The following is a 16687-nucleotide window of genomic DNA, read 5'->3' as shown; positions in this document are numbered from 1 at the left end:
AAGGTGTATAATATGATATTACACAGCCACTGAAAATCTTATTTTTAAAAAAGATTAAATGTGAAAATGCTCATAATATCATAAAAATGTAAACTACAAGTAAATACATTATAATATGCACAATACTATGCATTTTGCAACAAATATGCATATAAAATACCAGAGGGAAATTATGTTCAGAGTTATTATTCTTTGGTGGTAAATTTAATGGTAATTATTTTCTTTTTTTTTTTTTTTTTTTTTTTTTGTCTTTTTAGGGCTACACCCGCAGTATTTGGAAGTTCCCAGGCTAGGGTTCTAATCGGAGCTGTAACTCCTGGCCTACACCACAGCCATAGACATGCCACACCTGAGCCATGTCTGCGACCTATAACACAGCTCATGGCAACGCCAGATCCTTAACCCACTGAGTGAGGCCAGGGGTCAGACCTGTGTCCTCGTGGATGCTAGTCAGATTCGTTTCTGCTGAGACACAGTGGGAACTCCTGTTTTCTTTTTTGTATGTTCGTATATCTTAAAACTTTCTTTTTAATCTCTTTAGGGCCGCTCCTGCGGCATATGGAATTTCCCAGGCTAGGAATTGAATCAGAGCTGCAGCTGCCAGCCTACACCACAGCCACAGAACCACAGGATCCAAGCTGCATCTGCAGCCTACACCACAGCTTATTGCAACACTGAATCCTTAACCCATTGAGTGAGGCCAGGGATTGAACTCACATCCTCATGGATACTAGTCGGTTTTGTTTCTGCTGAGCCACAAAGGGAACTCCATGAATAGCTTAAAATTTTCTATGTGGAACATTTACCACTTTAGAAATCAATAACTATCCAATAAATGTTCATTTTTTTAATAAGCATAGTTAGATGCTATTTTTATAAGTTTAAAAATATATGAAAAATACTAATTTTTTGTAGGTAACACAAAAAACATTTGTGTTGGCCTTTGAAAAATTACCAGTCTTACAGATAGCTGCTAGGACACTGTTTTTTAAAATTTTTATCTCTGATTTGCCTTGTCATATAAAGGATTTGAATCATCGTCTTTGAGCTACAGGATCAGATCCACTGCAAACAGTGCCCAAGCAAAGAAGGCAGTTCATGATCTATTACGTGATTAATTATGCATGAGTTGATAAGGCAGGGAGTTGGTTGATGAAGGACATAAGGCATACAGCTTTTTAGGTATTGAAAAATTAAATAATTATCTCCTGATTTTAATTTTAAATAATTAGGTCGGGATGCTTCTTCAAAATTATGATTGACGTCAGTGTAAAGTATGTCACTGACAGTTGTAACACCTCATACAGCAAATAATTGAACTGCTGGATGAATAAATGAGCAAATTTTCCCTCTTTCTAGACCAGCACTAACCAATAGAATGATCTGTGATGCTGGAAATGTTTTATCCCTTCCCTGCCCAGTAGAATAGATACACATTTAATGAGATGTATAAGGAAATGCTTACCCATTTTTTATATTCTCATCTTGTTTACATATGTCAGCTGTATTAATAAGAGGTCTCTAATATTTTAGGTCTAATTCTTTAATACCATACCTCTTAATGTTAGAACATTTCTTTTCAAATACTGATGTACTTTAACCCATGAGAGACAGTGTGGTGTAAATTTTAAAAATATATGTTCCATGTCTTTTTAAAAAAAGTAATTTTAAAAATGTTTTTGTTGAATTATGGGTGACTTGTCATAACAAGTATTAAGTGTTCCTGAGATTGAAAAAAAAGTTAATACAAATATTTATACTGAATATTGCCTAATATTGACAATACAAAAATGTGTGGCTCTAAGTAATAGTTAAGACAATTATTTGACTGAATTCTCATAATCAAACGTTTATTGAATGCTTAACATATGGCAGGTACCATTCTCTGCATTTACATTTTTAACTCATTTATTTCTTTCAACAAACCAATGAAGTGAATACTGTTATTTACATTTTTCCAATAATGACTGGAGACATATAGAGGTGCTATAGGTGGTCATGGTAACCACAGCCACAGCTAATAGTATAAGATCAAGATTTGAATCCAAACAGTCTAGTTACAGAATTCAAAATTACAAACACTATGCTGTATTTTGTAAGAGTTTTATGTTTTGTAAGATATCAGTGCTTTGCTAGGAATAATATATTCAGAGTTTAAATGAAATAGCTAGTTTCTAATACTGGCATAAATTATAGAGTAAATCCACTTTGAGATCTTTTAGGAGGTGACTAAAATATTATGATAGTTACTGTATTTTCTAGTAAATTAGTTGACATGATTCTAAGCATAACAAACTTAATCCTGAAAAATAAAAGTTGTAACATAGGCAAATTTGATTCCACATTACCATTCCAAGTGTTAAAAAACAAAATTATTATATGTGCTTTCCTTCTCCAAAAAATGTACTTTTTATCTGCAGTATGTCTATATTACCTCTTCATAAAACAATGTTTTCTATATATATATATATTTTGTAGCCACTCAGTTCAGCTTCCAATAAAGAAAAGGAAAATTGGAATTTAGTGTCTCTTCATCTAAGTAGAGATTTTTAATTCTATTTTCATTGTTAAAAGAAGAGACATAGCCTTACTGGTACAAAACTAATGTTTGATATGGGCAAAATAAATGTCTTTATTCTTAGTTGTTACTTTACCCATTATTTCAGTGAATGAGTTTTTTGAATTCTAGAATTACAAACCAGTAAACAGATTATTCACATCTTTTATTTTTACCTTATGGCAAATATAACAGTAATTACATGTAATACGTAAGTCCTAATTCCAGACATTGCTTTAAGTGTATAATTTTTTTTAATGAGGATAACCTCTCGTTGCAACAGCTTTTGATTTTTGTTAGAATGAAAATTGGAATATTTTCTTTAAATTCTGGTTCACTGGTAAAAAATTAATCTTCACATTTAATATTATGTTAGCCCTTTTTCTGTTTTAGAAATATCTATATTGTCATGATTATGCCTGAATGACTTTTAAGGTGTCCATTTTTTAAAAATTTATTTTATTGACATATGGTTTACAGTGTTGTGTTAATTTCTTTTGTATGGCAAAGTGATTCAATTATATGTATGTGTATGTGTATTCTTTTTCATATTCTTTTCCATCATATCACAAGATATTGAATATAGTTCCACGTGCTATAGACTAGGCCCTTGTTTATCCATTTTACATATAATATTTTGTAAATCTATTAATCCCCAACTCCCAATCCACCCCTTCCTCACCCTCCCTCACTCTCCCTCACCCTTGGCAACCACAAATCTGTTCTATCTGGTCAGTCAGTTTCTGCTTCTAATAAGCTCATTTGTGCCATATTTCAGATTCCACATGTAAGTGATATCATATGGTATATGTCTTTCTGACTGACTTAGTATGGTAATCTCTAGGTCCATCCATGTTGCTGCAAATGGCATTATTTCATTCTTTTTTTTTTTTTTTTTTTTTTTTCCTAGGGCCGCTCCTGCGGCATATGGAGGTTCCCAGGCTAAGGGTCTATTGGAGCTATAGCCACTGGCCTACACCAGAGCCACAGCATCGCAGGATCCGAACCACATCTGCGACCCACACCACAGCTCATGGCAACGCCAGATCCTTAACCCACTGAGCAAGGCCAGGGATCCAACCACAACCTCATGGTTCCCAGTCAGATTCGCCAACCACTGAGCCATGGTGGGAACTCCTATTTCATTCTTTTTTTATGGCTAAATAGTATTTCATTGTGTATATATACTACATCTTCTTTGTCCATTCATCTGTCAATGGATGCTTAAGTTGTTTTCATGTTTTGGCCATTGTAAGTAGTGCCACTGTGAACATAGAAGTGCAGTTGTCTTTTTAAATTACAGTTTTATCTGGATACATATGCCTAAGGATGGGATTGCTTGATCATATGACAACTCTATTTTTAGTGTTTTAAGGACCTCCCATGCTCTTGCTCATGTATGGCGCATAGGAAGGTTCCCTTTTCTCCACATTCTAGCATTTGTTATTTATACTTTTTTTTTTTTTTAATCATTTGTCCTATTAGGGCCGCATCCACGGCAATATGGAGGTTCCCAGGCTAGGGGTCTAATCGAAGCTGTTGCTGCCGGCCTACACCAGAGCCTCAGCAATGCCAGATCCGAGCCGCATCTGCAACCCACAGCTCACGCAATGCCAGATCCTTAACCTACTAAGTGAGGCCAGGGATCAAACCCTCAACCTCATGGTTCCTAATCAGATTCGTTTCCTCTGAGCCACGACAGGAACTCCTGTTATTTGTACTTTTAATGATGGCTCTTCTGACCTGTGTGAGGCATACTTCATTGTAGTTTTGATTTACATTTCTCTAATAATTAGCAATGATAAGCATCTTTTCATGTGCCTATTGGCCATATGTACGTCATCTTTGGAGATATGCCTGTTTAGGTCTGTGGCCCATTTTTTTGATTGGATTTTCAGTTTTTTGTTGAGTTGGATAAGCTATTTGTTTGGAAACTAAAACCCTTGTCAGTTGCATCATTTGCAAATATTTTTTCCCACTCCATAGGTTGTCTTTTTGTTTTGTTTATGATTTCCTTTACTGTGCAAAAGCTTATAAGTTTGATTAGGTCCTTTTTGTTTTTACTTTTATTGTATTGCCTTGGAAGACTGATAAGGTATCAATTTTTAAGACATTGGAGAGTTCCAGTATTGCTAATATTATAATTTTTAGAAAATTGACACTTTTTTTTTTTACCACAGATGCTCAATATTGTGTCATTCTGTTTTCCTAGGAACTTCCTGCACCGTTACTTGATGATAATTGTAAAAAGGAATTTGACGAAGATGTACATAATCATAAAACACCAGAATCTAACATTAAGATGAAAATAGCTTGGCGTTACCAGTTATTACCCAAGATGGAGGCAAGTCAACAAACTATTTCTAAAATTTGCTAATATATTTGTTTTCATTTTATAGAATCTCTTGTGGTATACTTGTTACCCTTTAAATACAATACTAGTATATTTGTTAAACAATTTAACAAATATAATTATTTAAATAAATAGTTTATTTCATTTGTAGCATATCTTATCAAGATGACTTTTTTCTCAGTTTTATTATGAAATAGTTGACATATATCATTTATCAAGGTATACAGCATGATGGTTTGATTTACATATGTTGTGAAATGATTGCCACAATATGTTCAGTTAACATTCATCATCTCATATAGATAAAAGAAAAAGAAAAAAGGAATGAAAAAAGAAAAAAAGATTTCTACTTGTGATGAAAATTGAGTATTTATTCTCTTAACAACTTTCCCTATGTATTATTCAACAGTCCTAGCTATCATTATCATCATGTACATTATATTTCTAGTACTTACTTATCTTTATTTACTTTTATTTTTATTTTCTTTTTAGGGCCGCACTCACTGCATATGGAAGTTCCCAGGCTAGGGGTCGAATCAGAGTTGCAGTTGCTGTCCTGTGCCACAGCCACAGCAACGCGGGATCCAAGCCACATCTGTGACTTACATCATAGCTCCTGACAATACCAGATCCCTGACGCACTGAGTGAGGCCATGTATCAAACTTGCATCCTCATGGATACTAGTCAGGTTTTTTACTGCTGAGCCACAGCAGGAACTCCCATACTTAGTAACTGGAAGTTTGTACCTTTTAATCACTCTCTTCCAGTTTTTGATCCCACTACTCCCTGCCTCTGGTACCCAAAGTCTAACCTATTTTTTCTGTGAGTTACTTTTCTGTTTTTTAGATCCCACATATAAATGAGACCATACACTATTTGTGTTTCTCTGTCTTATTTCACTTCGCATAATGCCACTAAGTTCCATCCATGTTGTTGCAAATGGCAAGATTTCCTCATTTTTATGACAATACAATATTCTGCTATATATATATATGATCTATCAAAATTGCACAAGAGTTCCCTTTTCTCCACATCCATACCAGCATATATTATCCTTTATCTTTTCCATGATGGCTATTCTAACGGGCATGAGATGATTATCTTAACAACTTAACATTTTAGTTTCAATTTTATTATTGAGCATTTTTTCATGTACCTTTTGGCCTTTTTAATTTTGGGGGGAAAATGTCTATTCAGGTCTTTTATCCATTTTTAATTGCTTTTTTTTTTTTTTTTTTTTTTTTGCTATTGAGTTATATGATTTTTTGGATATTAACCCCTTATCAGATATATAGTTAACAAAAATTTTTTCCCAATCCATAGGTTACCTTTCCCTTTATAGATGGTTTCTTTGGCTATACAGAAGCTTTTCAGTCTGACATAGTCGCATTTATAGATTTTCTATTTTGTTGCTTGTGCTTTAGATGTCACACCCAAAAAATTATCACCAAGACTCATGTCATGGAGCTTTATTCCTATATTTTCTTCTAGGAGTTTCACAGTTGCAGGATTTACACTTAAGTCTTTAATACATTTCAAGTCAACTTTTGTGAGTGGTATAAGATAGGGGTCTAGTTTCATTCTTCTACACGTGAATATCCAGTTATGCCAGCACTGTTTATTGAAGAATGTGGCTTTTCTCTATTGAGTATTGTTGGCTACCTTGTCAAATTTTAGTTGGCTATATATGCTTGGGTTTATTTCTGGGCTCTCAATTCTGTTCCATTGGTCTGTTTTTATGTCAGTATGATACTGTTTTGATTACTGCAGCTTTATGTATAGCTTGAAAGCAGGAAGTGTGATGCCTCCTGCTTTGTTTTTCTTTCTTAGGGTTTCTGTGGCTTTTGGGGGTCTTTTGTGGTTTCACATAAATTTTAATAGTTTTTTTTTCTACTTCTATAAAAATGTCATTAGAATCTTGATAGGGATTGCATTGAATCTATAGATGACTTGGTAGTGTTTACATTTTAACAATAGTAATTCTCCCAATCCATGAACACAGAATACCTTTCCATTTATTTGTATCTTCTTCAATTTCTTTCATCACTGTCTTATAGTTTTCAGAGTAGAGATCTTTCACCTCCTTGGTTAAATCTATACCTAAGTACTTTATTGTTTTTGATGCTATTGTAAATGTGATGACAGTTCCTAAAAATAAAATTATGGCAATTTTCATTTACCCAAATAGATTATTTCATTTCTTCCACAATCTCCATATAGAATCTTTTATTCTAAGGTTGCAAGCCAGAGTAAGTGAAATAATTAAGCCGTTTTTCTCCAGTATAGTTACCTATAAATATTTAATATATGTAGTGGTTCTTTGGAATTACTATTTTTATTCCTGTGCATTTCATTTGCAACCATTACATTTTCAAATTCGGTTGTCTGGTAATTCACCTCAGACAAAGAGACAGGAGGTGAGGAGAAATTTTCTGAGAAGTCAAAAGAAATGTCAGTAAATCTGCCCACTAAAGCTCATGAATCTGCTCCTGTTGAAGGCCCATCCATTTGATTGTTTCCTGCATTCATTTTTCAGAACACTTTAATGTCTACCAGACATTATCATACTGGTAGAAAAGAGGGAAATTCTATCTGAATGAACACAGTTCCCATAGTCCACACCTTTCTTTAAGTCTTCCATGTTGACATCAGTGTTACCTTTCCTAACGACAGAAATATGCTTACAAACTCCTTGACTGCAACTGCCTAATTGGTTTCCTGTTTCCACTGCCCCCTCCTAAATGCATGGCAGACTATTAATCATATTACCCCCCTGCCAAGCTTGGACACAGCCTTAGAACTCTATTCAGAGTGTCTGGGCGGTCAGTAACTGAGAATGAGAATATGAGAGGAAACCTGTTACCATTAGAACCCTATGGTATGAAATATAAACTTCTTAAGACTGTAGACAAGATTTATACAACCTAATTCAAGCCTACCTTTTTAGTCTCTGTCTTGTGTATATGAAACACACTACATTCACCCTATCCTGTGATAATTGCTCCTTTTGAATTTTTTTGTATTTCTGCTGGTGATGCTTTTCACTTTCTTCTTCACCAACCCGTCCTTCTCCAAGTGCAGTGTTATATAATTATCTAGTTTGTTATAGTTGTTTCCATAGCACTTCATGTATTTTCAAGTACCTCTATGTTTTATACTTAGTTATTAGTGTAATTCTTTTCTTCCATTAGACAGAATTCTCTAGAGGGCAGAGAACTTGTTTTATTTTCTCTTGTATCTCCAGGACCTATATTAATGCCATTTATTCATTCAGTCAGAAAATATCGATTAAGCATCAACTGTGTACTAAGTATGAAATATGTTGTAGTAGGTGGATATTAAGCAGTGGTAAATTGTTCTAACTTAGATGGGAAAGCTGTTTGAATAGTATAATTTCTAAGTGTGATTTAAATGACTATGAACAAACTGCAAATGGGAGAGAGGATATTTGCAACTCATTTAATAGAACAAGGAATAGTCCACCAACTCAACTTTTTTAAATGGGCAAAAAGGAGTTCCCATTGCAGATTAGTGGGTTAAGGACCTGATGTCTCTGAGGATGCAGAATCATCCCTGGCCTCGCTCAGTGGGGTAAGGATCCAGCATTTCCGCAAGCTGTAGCATAGGTCGCAGATGCAGCTCAGATCTGGTATTGCCGTGGCTGTGGCATAGGCTCACACCTGCAGCTCTGATTCAGCCCCTGGCCAAAGAATTTCCATGTGCCATAGGTCCGGCTGTAAAAAATAAAAAATAAATAAAATAGGCAAAACATCAAAAGGAAATTTAGGTGACCTTTACACATATAAAACCAGATACCAAATTTCAGTTGTAAGGAGTTTTTTGTTTTGTTTTGTTTTTTGCTTTTTAGGGCCACACTCACAGCATATAGAGGTTCCCAGGTGGGGAGTCCAATCAGAGGTACAGCTGCCAGCCTACATATACCACAGCTGCAGCAACATCAGATCCAAGCCACGTCTGTGACCTACACCACAGCTCACAGCAATGCCAGATCCTTAACCCACTGAGCAAGGCCCGGGATCTAACCCACAACTTCGTGGTTCCTAGTCAGATTCGTTTCTGCTGCATTATGACAGGAACTCCCCAAGTTTCAATTGTAATAAAAGAAATACAAACTGGAACTATACCAGTTAACCATTTTTTCTTATTAGTCAATAATTTAAAATATTTGATAAGACGCTACCTTAGCAAAGGTAGGAAGAAACTAATACTCCCATACTTACTCAGATGTAAAATGAAATTAATTGTGTGTCCTGATTATGAGGCATGTTTTTTTTTAAAGCAGAAGATTGGAAATAACCTAAATGTCTACCAGTAAGCAACTAGTTAAATAAGTCATGGTATATGTGTACAGTAGAACACGATACATTTGTATTAAAAAGTAAAAGGAAGCCCTGTGTAATCAAAAGTTGCAGGCATAGCATAGAATGTGATTGAAAACTGGGTATAAGAGATCAGAATAAATAAATATTGTTATTCTGCTTATTCTGTGAGCTGATTGATAAGGACTAAAATAGACAAGGAATGTCAGTCTAGCACTTGAAAACCCTGATAGCAAACCCTGGTATGTCTTTAAACTAGGCAGATTCATAAGTAACTGGGCTTAACGGTGGCTCTTGTAAAGTGACTGTGTTCTGACTTTTCTACTGGTTGTTCTGAAAGAGTCATGACGAACATAAGCTCTACGCTGAATTTAGCCGTTGTATAAAGACAATATACCAATTCAGTTTTAAATTGTGTATAATACTTGTACCTTCCATTTCCTTTATTTTTTTCTCTTAGCTAAGTTTTGGTCTTTTCATTGGTCTTCTTCAAATGAAACTGTTAATGAAAATGCAAGCAATTGAAACTGTACGCCTTTTTTTCTTACTTCTTGTTATAAAATCTTTTTAAACTTGGGGAGAAAGTTCTTTGTTTCTTTATAATTAATTGTTTCTTCATATGTCATAATTATAGAAACTTGCCTGTTTTATGGTATAAGAGAATACTGATTTTTTTTTTTCTTTTTTGAGTATGGTGTACCTACAGTAGTCAGTATGGGAGAAAACTTCTCAGAGGTTACACATTAGCACATAAACCTCAGTTTTCAAGGCTTACACCTTGAGCGTTTTGAAAATTACGCTCTTACAATGATCTTCCCCAGATGACTTATTTTCCCATTTTCTTCAGGACTCCACTAAAATATCACTTTATCAGGAATGGCTTCCTTTTTCACTATGTATGAAATAGAACCAATCTCTCTCTCATTCCCTTTCACTGCCATATTTTTCTTCAGGGCACTTATTATTACCTAGCAGCTAATACATTATCTCTCTCCTCCTACTAGAGTGTGAACTCAATGAGAAGAAAAGACTTAGACTATTTTGTTTTACTGGCATATAGTAGGTGCTTAATAGTTATTTGTTGAATACATGAATTAATGAATTATATAGTATGTGAATTAAATGTTAAAGTAAGTTAAGTTGCATTAATTAAAACATAAAATAGATATTTTGAATTTATAGTTATTGGTCAAGCTTAAGTTTACTAGTATTGACAAGTGAGTTCTGTCAAGTTTAGAAAATAGAATCATCTTTGGCCTCATTGCTTTTCTTTGAAATGTCACTAGCATGGATATTTGCCTGTCACAGCAATTTTATATACGACCTTTTGCCAAGACCGACAGACTTGGATGATCACTCATCATTATCTGCTTTCTAAATCCAGACCTTACTTTGCCTTTATCAGTTTAAAAGCAATAACAAACCTCTAGGTTTTCTGTGTTTTACTTGGAACAAAATAAAACTAGCGCTATTATGACAAATAGCAAATAGTCCAAAACATAACAGAAAGGTAATCTGGTGATTATCAGAATGCCTTTTTTTTTTTTTTTTTTTTTTTTTTGGTCTTTTTAGGGCCATACCCACCGTGTATGGAGGGTCCCAGGCGAGGGGCTGATTCAGAGCTATAACCATTGGCCTATGCCGCAGCAATACCAGATCCAAGCCTCATCTGTGACCTATACCACAGCTCATGGCAATACTGGATCCTTAACCCACTGAGTGAGGCTAGGGATCGAACCTGCTTCCTCATGGGTACTAGTCAGATTCCTTTCTGCTGAGCCACGGCGGGAACTCCAGAGATGTCTTTTAATATAAGTTGTCACCAGGTCTAAGAGTGCAGTCAATTCCCATTTAGGGAATGCAAAAAAGAATAAGACTATGTACACATAAATAAATAACATTAGTTCCGTAAAGCATAAAGTAGCGCTTCTTCTTGTTTTAGGGATTGTATAGTTTTTAGGACCTCATCTTCCCTCATCCTGTGATATTGATTTTCTCTCCTGGGTGGACATGCCTTCTTCTTTCTGATCCAATCATCAAACCCTATTCTTTCTTCACCCCAAGAATTAATAGCCTATAGCATATTCTGAGACTGAAATTTTTCAATATTGTAGAGCTCTACTACTAAGCCTAAGACAGCTCCAGCAATTTATGACAGTGTATTAGATTTTTATTATATTAAATCCTCATTATGCTTTGGCTTTCCATCTTAGTGGTTCAGCCACAACAGTCCTGTGATAGATGTGTGCGTGGTGTAGATGACAACAAATACCATTTTTCCAATAAAGTAATGTAATTGCAAAGGATTGTGATGAATCTTCTGATTCCCTAATGAATCATGAGACAGTAATAATAATTAATAATATTTATGTAGTGCTTTATAATTTACAAAATATTCATTTCCAGTATTTCATTAGTCTCACAACAGCCTAGTGAAATAGTTATTATTGGCTCTAATTTGTGGTGATTGAGCTGAGGCTCGGAGTGGTTTAGTAACCACTTGAGTTCTTGCTTTCTGATGTGCCAAACTGAGAAACAAGAAATAATAACAATAACAGGAAAATGTCTTGGGACTTCCCACTGTGGCACAGTAGGTTAAGAATCCAACTGCAGCAGCTCGGGTTGCCGGGGAGGCGTGGGTTCAATCCCGACTTGGCACAGTGGATTAAGGGTCCAGCTTTGCCACAGGTGCGGTATAGCTGTGGCTCAGATTCAATCCCGGCTCAGGAACTTCCATATGCGGGCATGCGTCCGTAAAAATATTTTTTTAAAAAAAAGAACAAACGTAAGAAACAGAAAATGTCTTATTTGAACTGTTTATTTGTGGTGCAGCTTTTCTCTGAAATTTTTGTTTCTAACACACTGAAGGTGAGAGATGGTATTTTGTTGCTTTGTGCTCCTCCTGGACCCCCATCAAATTCATTTCCCTTCAGCACAGTAAATTTTTACTGAACCAATTCTATTTTACCTTCTTCCACAGTTGACAAAGTTAAAGGGTAGTTTTTGAAAGTGAAATAGAAGTTTTCATACTGTAAAACTAAAGCAACGTCTTCTTATCAAACTGAGTAAATGGAATAGTTATTAATGTAATTTGATTTTTTTTAATGTATTTATTTTTTCAGGAAGTTGCTAGCTTTTCATGAATACTATTACTACTATTATTATTGTTAGATATAAAGCATTTAGTGACCTTTTAGAGGAAATATTTTATGTCTTTGTTTCATAATTCTAGACCAGAAGATTTCACAGCAGTTAAATAATCCAATTATATATTAAAGTTATGTATCTTAGGTAGACAAAAACTTAACAAAATTGTTTTTTTTCTGTAAGAGTATATTTAGTTTTCATTTTTTATTGAAGGATTAAAGTTTTTCATCATTAATAAAACGTTTAGTATCTACCTTGTGAATATTTTAGCTTCCATATCTAATCTTAATTTCTAAAAAAATTAATAATTTAATTGTAATAGAAAAGCTTCCAAATTTATTTTTACATTTTGATGAATTATGTGTTCCATATGTAAACTGTCACAGCATGAAATCAATTTTCTGCCTTGATTCATCCCAAATCTGAAATTTCTATCACATTAATATTATAATTAGAAACGTTGATAGAGACGGCAACTTTAAAAGCATACTTTGTTTCTTGGCAATTTAGCATATTTCTCAAAGTGCACAGGACTTCGAGAACCTTCAGTCCACTAATAAATTTATTAACTCAAACTTAAAAGAAGTGAAGTCTCTCTTTCTTTCTCTCTCCCCATGGCCAGTCCGCTAAAATAGATTATTCATGCTTATTTGATTCAGGTAGGCTTTTGCAAGCTTCCCTACTAGGCCTGGGAATGTGGTACATTGAGGCCTTTTCAGAGGCTTCGGACATAGACCAAGCTTTTATTGCATGGTGTTTTATTATTACCAAATCCTAGTCTCCACCCAGTTTGTAGGCACTCTGCTTATTCTTTTGAATCAGGAAAGGTTATCACCTACCTTAATCCATGCAGCAGTGTGGATTAAAGACACCAGTGTGCCCCAGGATTCTCAAAGAGGATCCTGGAAACTTCTTGTTTCTTCTTTTTTGCTGTCTTTACTAAATTCTATTGGGCCTTAGGGGGATTTGCATCTGAAATGGGCAACCTGGTGTTTTTCTCAATGAAGACATCAGATCAAAGTTCAGTTAGTCAAGGCCTTTCTAAAACATTAAGGGGGCTTGGACTTACACAATAAAAAGATGAGCTCTAGCAGAGATTGCAGTAAAAACATTCTGAACTATAATCCGGATAAAGAATAGATTATAGGCCAAAGAACAGACCTTGTTTAAATTGCTTTAGACTAATAACTTTACATTCAAAAACTTTACACCCTATATTTAAGAAACGAATTTTAATGTCACATAATGTATTTTTCAGGACTTGCATGGCAAATAGATTAATGATGTTTTTGAAACAATACTTTTGTATATATTGTACTGAAGAGATTAGATTAAGCTAATTGTTAGGTCTTCTTTCATTAATGAAAATAAATAGTACGTATAAACAGCCATTTCTTTAGAAAATAGATGTCAAACCCCTGGACTCTGAATCTGAGAATAATGTTTCTATTACAGTTTAAAAATTTTAATTCTATATTACTATAGAATTTGATGTTTGGAGGCATTTAAGAATATGAATTCTTGAAGCCCTAAAATGCAAATTTCTAGTGTCAAGCAAATGTCTGTTTCTTCTCTAAATTACCAAGGAGTCAGTTGAGTCAAATAAGAACCTCCTCTGTATAGTTCTTCAATTTCTGTGAAGATTATCTAGTTTTATTGAATGTTCCAAAACTTGTCGGTTTGGTAGCAGTCAGGACAGTGGAATTTAAGTAAATTTAGATTAGAGATTTTATTAGAAACTCTTACCAGGTGGAATCTGTCTGTAGTTCAACTTCTGATAGAGAAAATGGATAGAGATATATTTCTAGTGTGCTAAATGAAAGCAATCAGCCCAGAGTCCATTCAAAGCAATGTAATGATAATGTTATATTACTAGGCTTCAACTATCCTCTGTAAATAAATTCAGCATCAGTGGGTATTAGAGTTTCTTACAACAAAGATAATTGGCTGGAGAAACTGTTAATTAAGGGCACAAAAGAAGAATTATCAGTGAACTAATGGATATGCCAGCTTTCCGATTTATTTCATATAGCTTATGTACATTCTCCCACTTTATCATGTGCTTTTTTCCTCCCTATCTGGAGTACCCCCTGCATATTTTATACTATAAGCTTAATTTTAAGTTTGTAAGAAGTTTTGAATACTATATATACATATGATGTGATGAGAATTTTGTTTTAAAATTATGCTCAATTTATTGTATATAAATAGCCCGTTCTTTGGGACCTCTCACCAGTGAATTACTTTGGCTTAAGTTTTCGTTTTGTTATTAGCAACTGTAAATTTTTTTATTAAAATCTGAAGTCTTAAACATTAATTGAATTATATATGTATAAAATTTTTGAACTGAGGCAAGAATAGAGTATAATAAAAAAGCAAAAAGGTGTTTAATTTCTTATGAAACTTAGGGAACCACCAGAAGTGAAGATGCAGCAGAGATGTAAAGGTTGATTTCTAACTATAGATAGTTTAAAAGAATAAAGTTGTTTCATGCTTCTTTGAAATTTGGTAAGTCTGTGCGTATCAGCTCTTCCTTATTTGCATTAAAATGCATCAATATATCAATATTTTGCTGAATGTAGGATAAATAAATTGTAGTTTAAAGAAAACAATTTTTTAACAAACAACATGGGTTTTCTTATCAGGCTGGACCAGTATCCTCTTCACGATTTGGTCACTATTATGATTTATCAAAAAGAATACCTCAAGAACTAATTGAAGCTTCAAAATGGCATAGATTTTTTCTTCCAGAAAAAATATCCTCAACATTTAATGTAGAACCCTGGTAAGTTAATGATTTCAGTTCTGATTTTCAAAGGTAAATAAAATGTATTTTTACCACATTCTCTGAAAGAATGCATATTTAAAAGTACCTATCCTAATAAACGTTAGTTTTCTAGAAAACTAATACTTATTTCGTATATAATATGTAACCTTAATTGTACATATATTTTATATTATTTCATTATATGTGGTTTTTTTGTTTTTCTCATCATGTAACTATTGCACCTACTATTCTTAATTTGCCACTTGAAAAATCTGGGTACCAAATTTACAGTACCTGCTGTTTTTATTTCCAGGAAAATGTGAAACAGCTCTATTTTAGGGTTTTTTAGCCCTAAATGCACATAGTTACCTGACTATTACTTATTGATAGTAATAGCAAGGAAAATGGCATGAAATCACGCTGTTGCTCCATGTTCCTTGATAAGTGTTCTTTCAGAGAGTAAGAAAGTGCATGTGTTTCAATATTTTATTTATTAAGGCTTTCTAGTTCTAGTTATGCTGTAAGTAAAAGTCTATTTTTTTTAGGTACAAGAGAATTTAGGTTTACAGTGGAAAGTTTAAAAAAGTTTTAAGTATTAAATTAACACAACATATTTATTTTACAATTGGATCAAGGGAAAATAATTCACAGAATCGATTGTCTTCTCTGTTTTCTTTTGCACTGTAAAACCATTATTTTCAAAATAAGATGAGTTAGCAAATGGAGATTTAATAAACAGGAAGCTGTGAATGGAAATGACTTAAAAATCTTGAGTCTCTTTCTCAGAAATATTACCTACAAATTTAGTGAAGACTATCCTATTAAATCTGTTTCAAAGAAAAAATTCGGAGTTCCCGTCATGGCGCAGGAGTTAGCGAACCCAACTGGGAACCATGAGGTTGCGTGTTCGATCCCTGGCCTCGCCCGGTGGGTGGTGTTGCTGTGGGCTGTGGTGTAGGTCGCAGATGCAACTCGGATCCCGCATTGCTGTGGCTGTGGAGTGGGCCAGCGGCTGCAGCTCCGATGTACCCCTGGCCCAGGAGCTTCCATGTGCCATGGGTGAGGCCCTAGAAAAGAAAAAAGACAAAAAAAAAATCTTCAATAATGTGTTCTCTGGTCTGTATGGCTGGAGACTTACAAAAGCGATGCTTTGATGATGCCTTAGTATTAACAGCTACCATTAATAGATGACTGCCATGTGTCTTATCTAGTGTTAACTTTGTATCAGTCCTACAAAAAGTTTATATTCCCATTTTCCAGAAAAAGTTACTGAAATTCACAGAAGTGATTTATATGGGGTATAAAGTGATCAAGTTAGGATTAACCTAGGTCAGAAGATCCCTCTTTTTCTTTTTGCTTTACTGCTTCAAAAGATTTTGGTGTCCTTAACCTTTACCTTTCTGTGTTATAAAGAGTGCTGATAAAGCAATTAAAAATATGAGTTCTGATACCGAGTTCATCCTACTGTTAACCTTGGGAAAATCCCTTAAATTCAGTGAAAATAAATATCCTTTTGTGAAAA

At 34.3% G+C, this 16687-nt stretch overlaps 1 protein-coding gene across 2 annotated transcripts in view; it reads left to right on the top strand.

The window, feature by feature from the left end:
- ELP4 (elongator acetyltransferase complex subunit 4) overlaps positions 1 to 16687 on the top strand; it is a 223637-nt gene that overhangs the window by 46307 nt on the left and 160643 nt on the right. For both annotated transcript variants that reach the window (XM_003122892.6, XM_021085295.1), the window contains exons 4-5: positions 4770 to 4901; positions 15044 to 15183. In XM_003122892.6, the coding sequence (XP_003122940.3) occupies positions 4770 to 4901; positions 15044 to 15183 (272 nt within the window). The remainder of the gene's footprint in view (positions 1 to 4769; positions 4902 to 15043; positions 15184 to 16687) is intronic.

This window comes from Sus scrofa, chromosome 2, assembly GCF_000003025.6.
Source record: "Sus scrofa isolate TJ Tabasco breed Duroc chromosome 2, Sscrofa11.1, whole genome shotgun sequence".
Classification (NCBI taxonomy): domain Eukaryota; kingdom Metazoa; phylum Chordata; class Mammalia; order Artiodactyla; family Suidae; genus Sus; species Sus scrofa.
The sequence above is the reverse complement of the archived record's forward strand: the minus strand, read 5'-3'. Positions and strand labels throughout refer to the sequence as shown.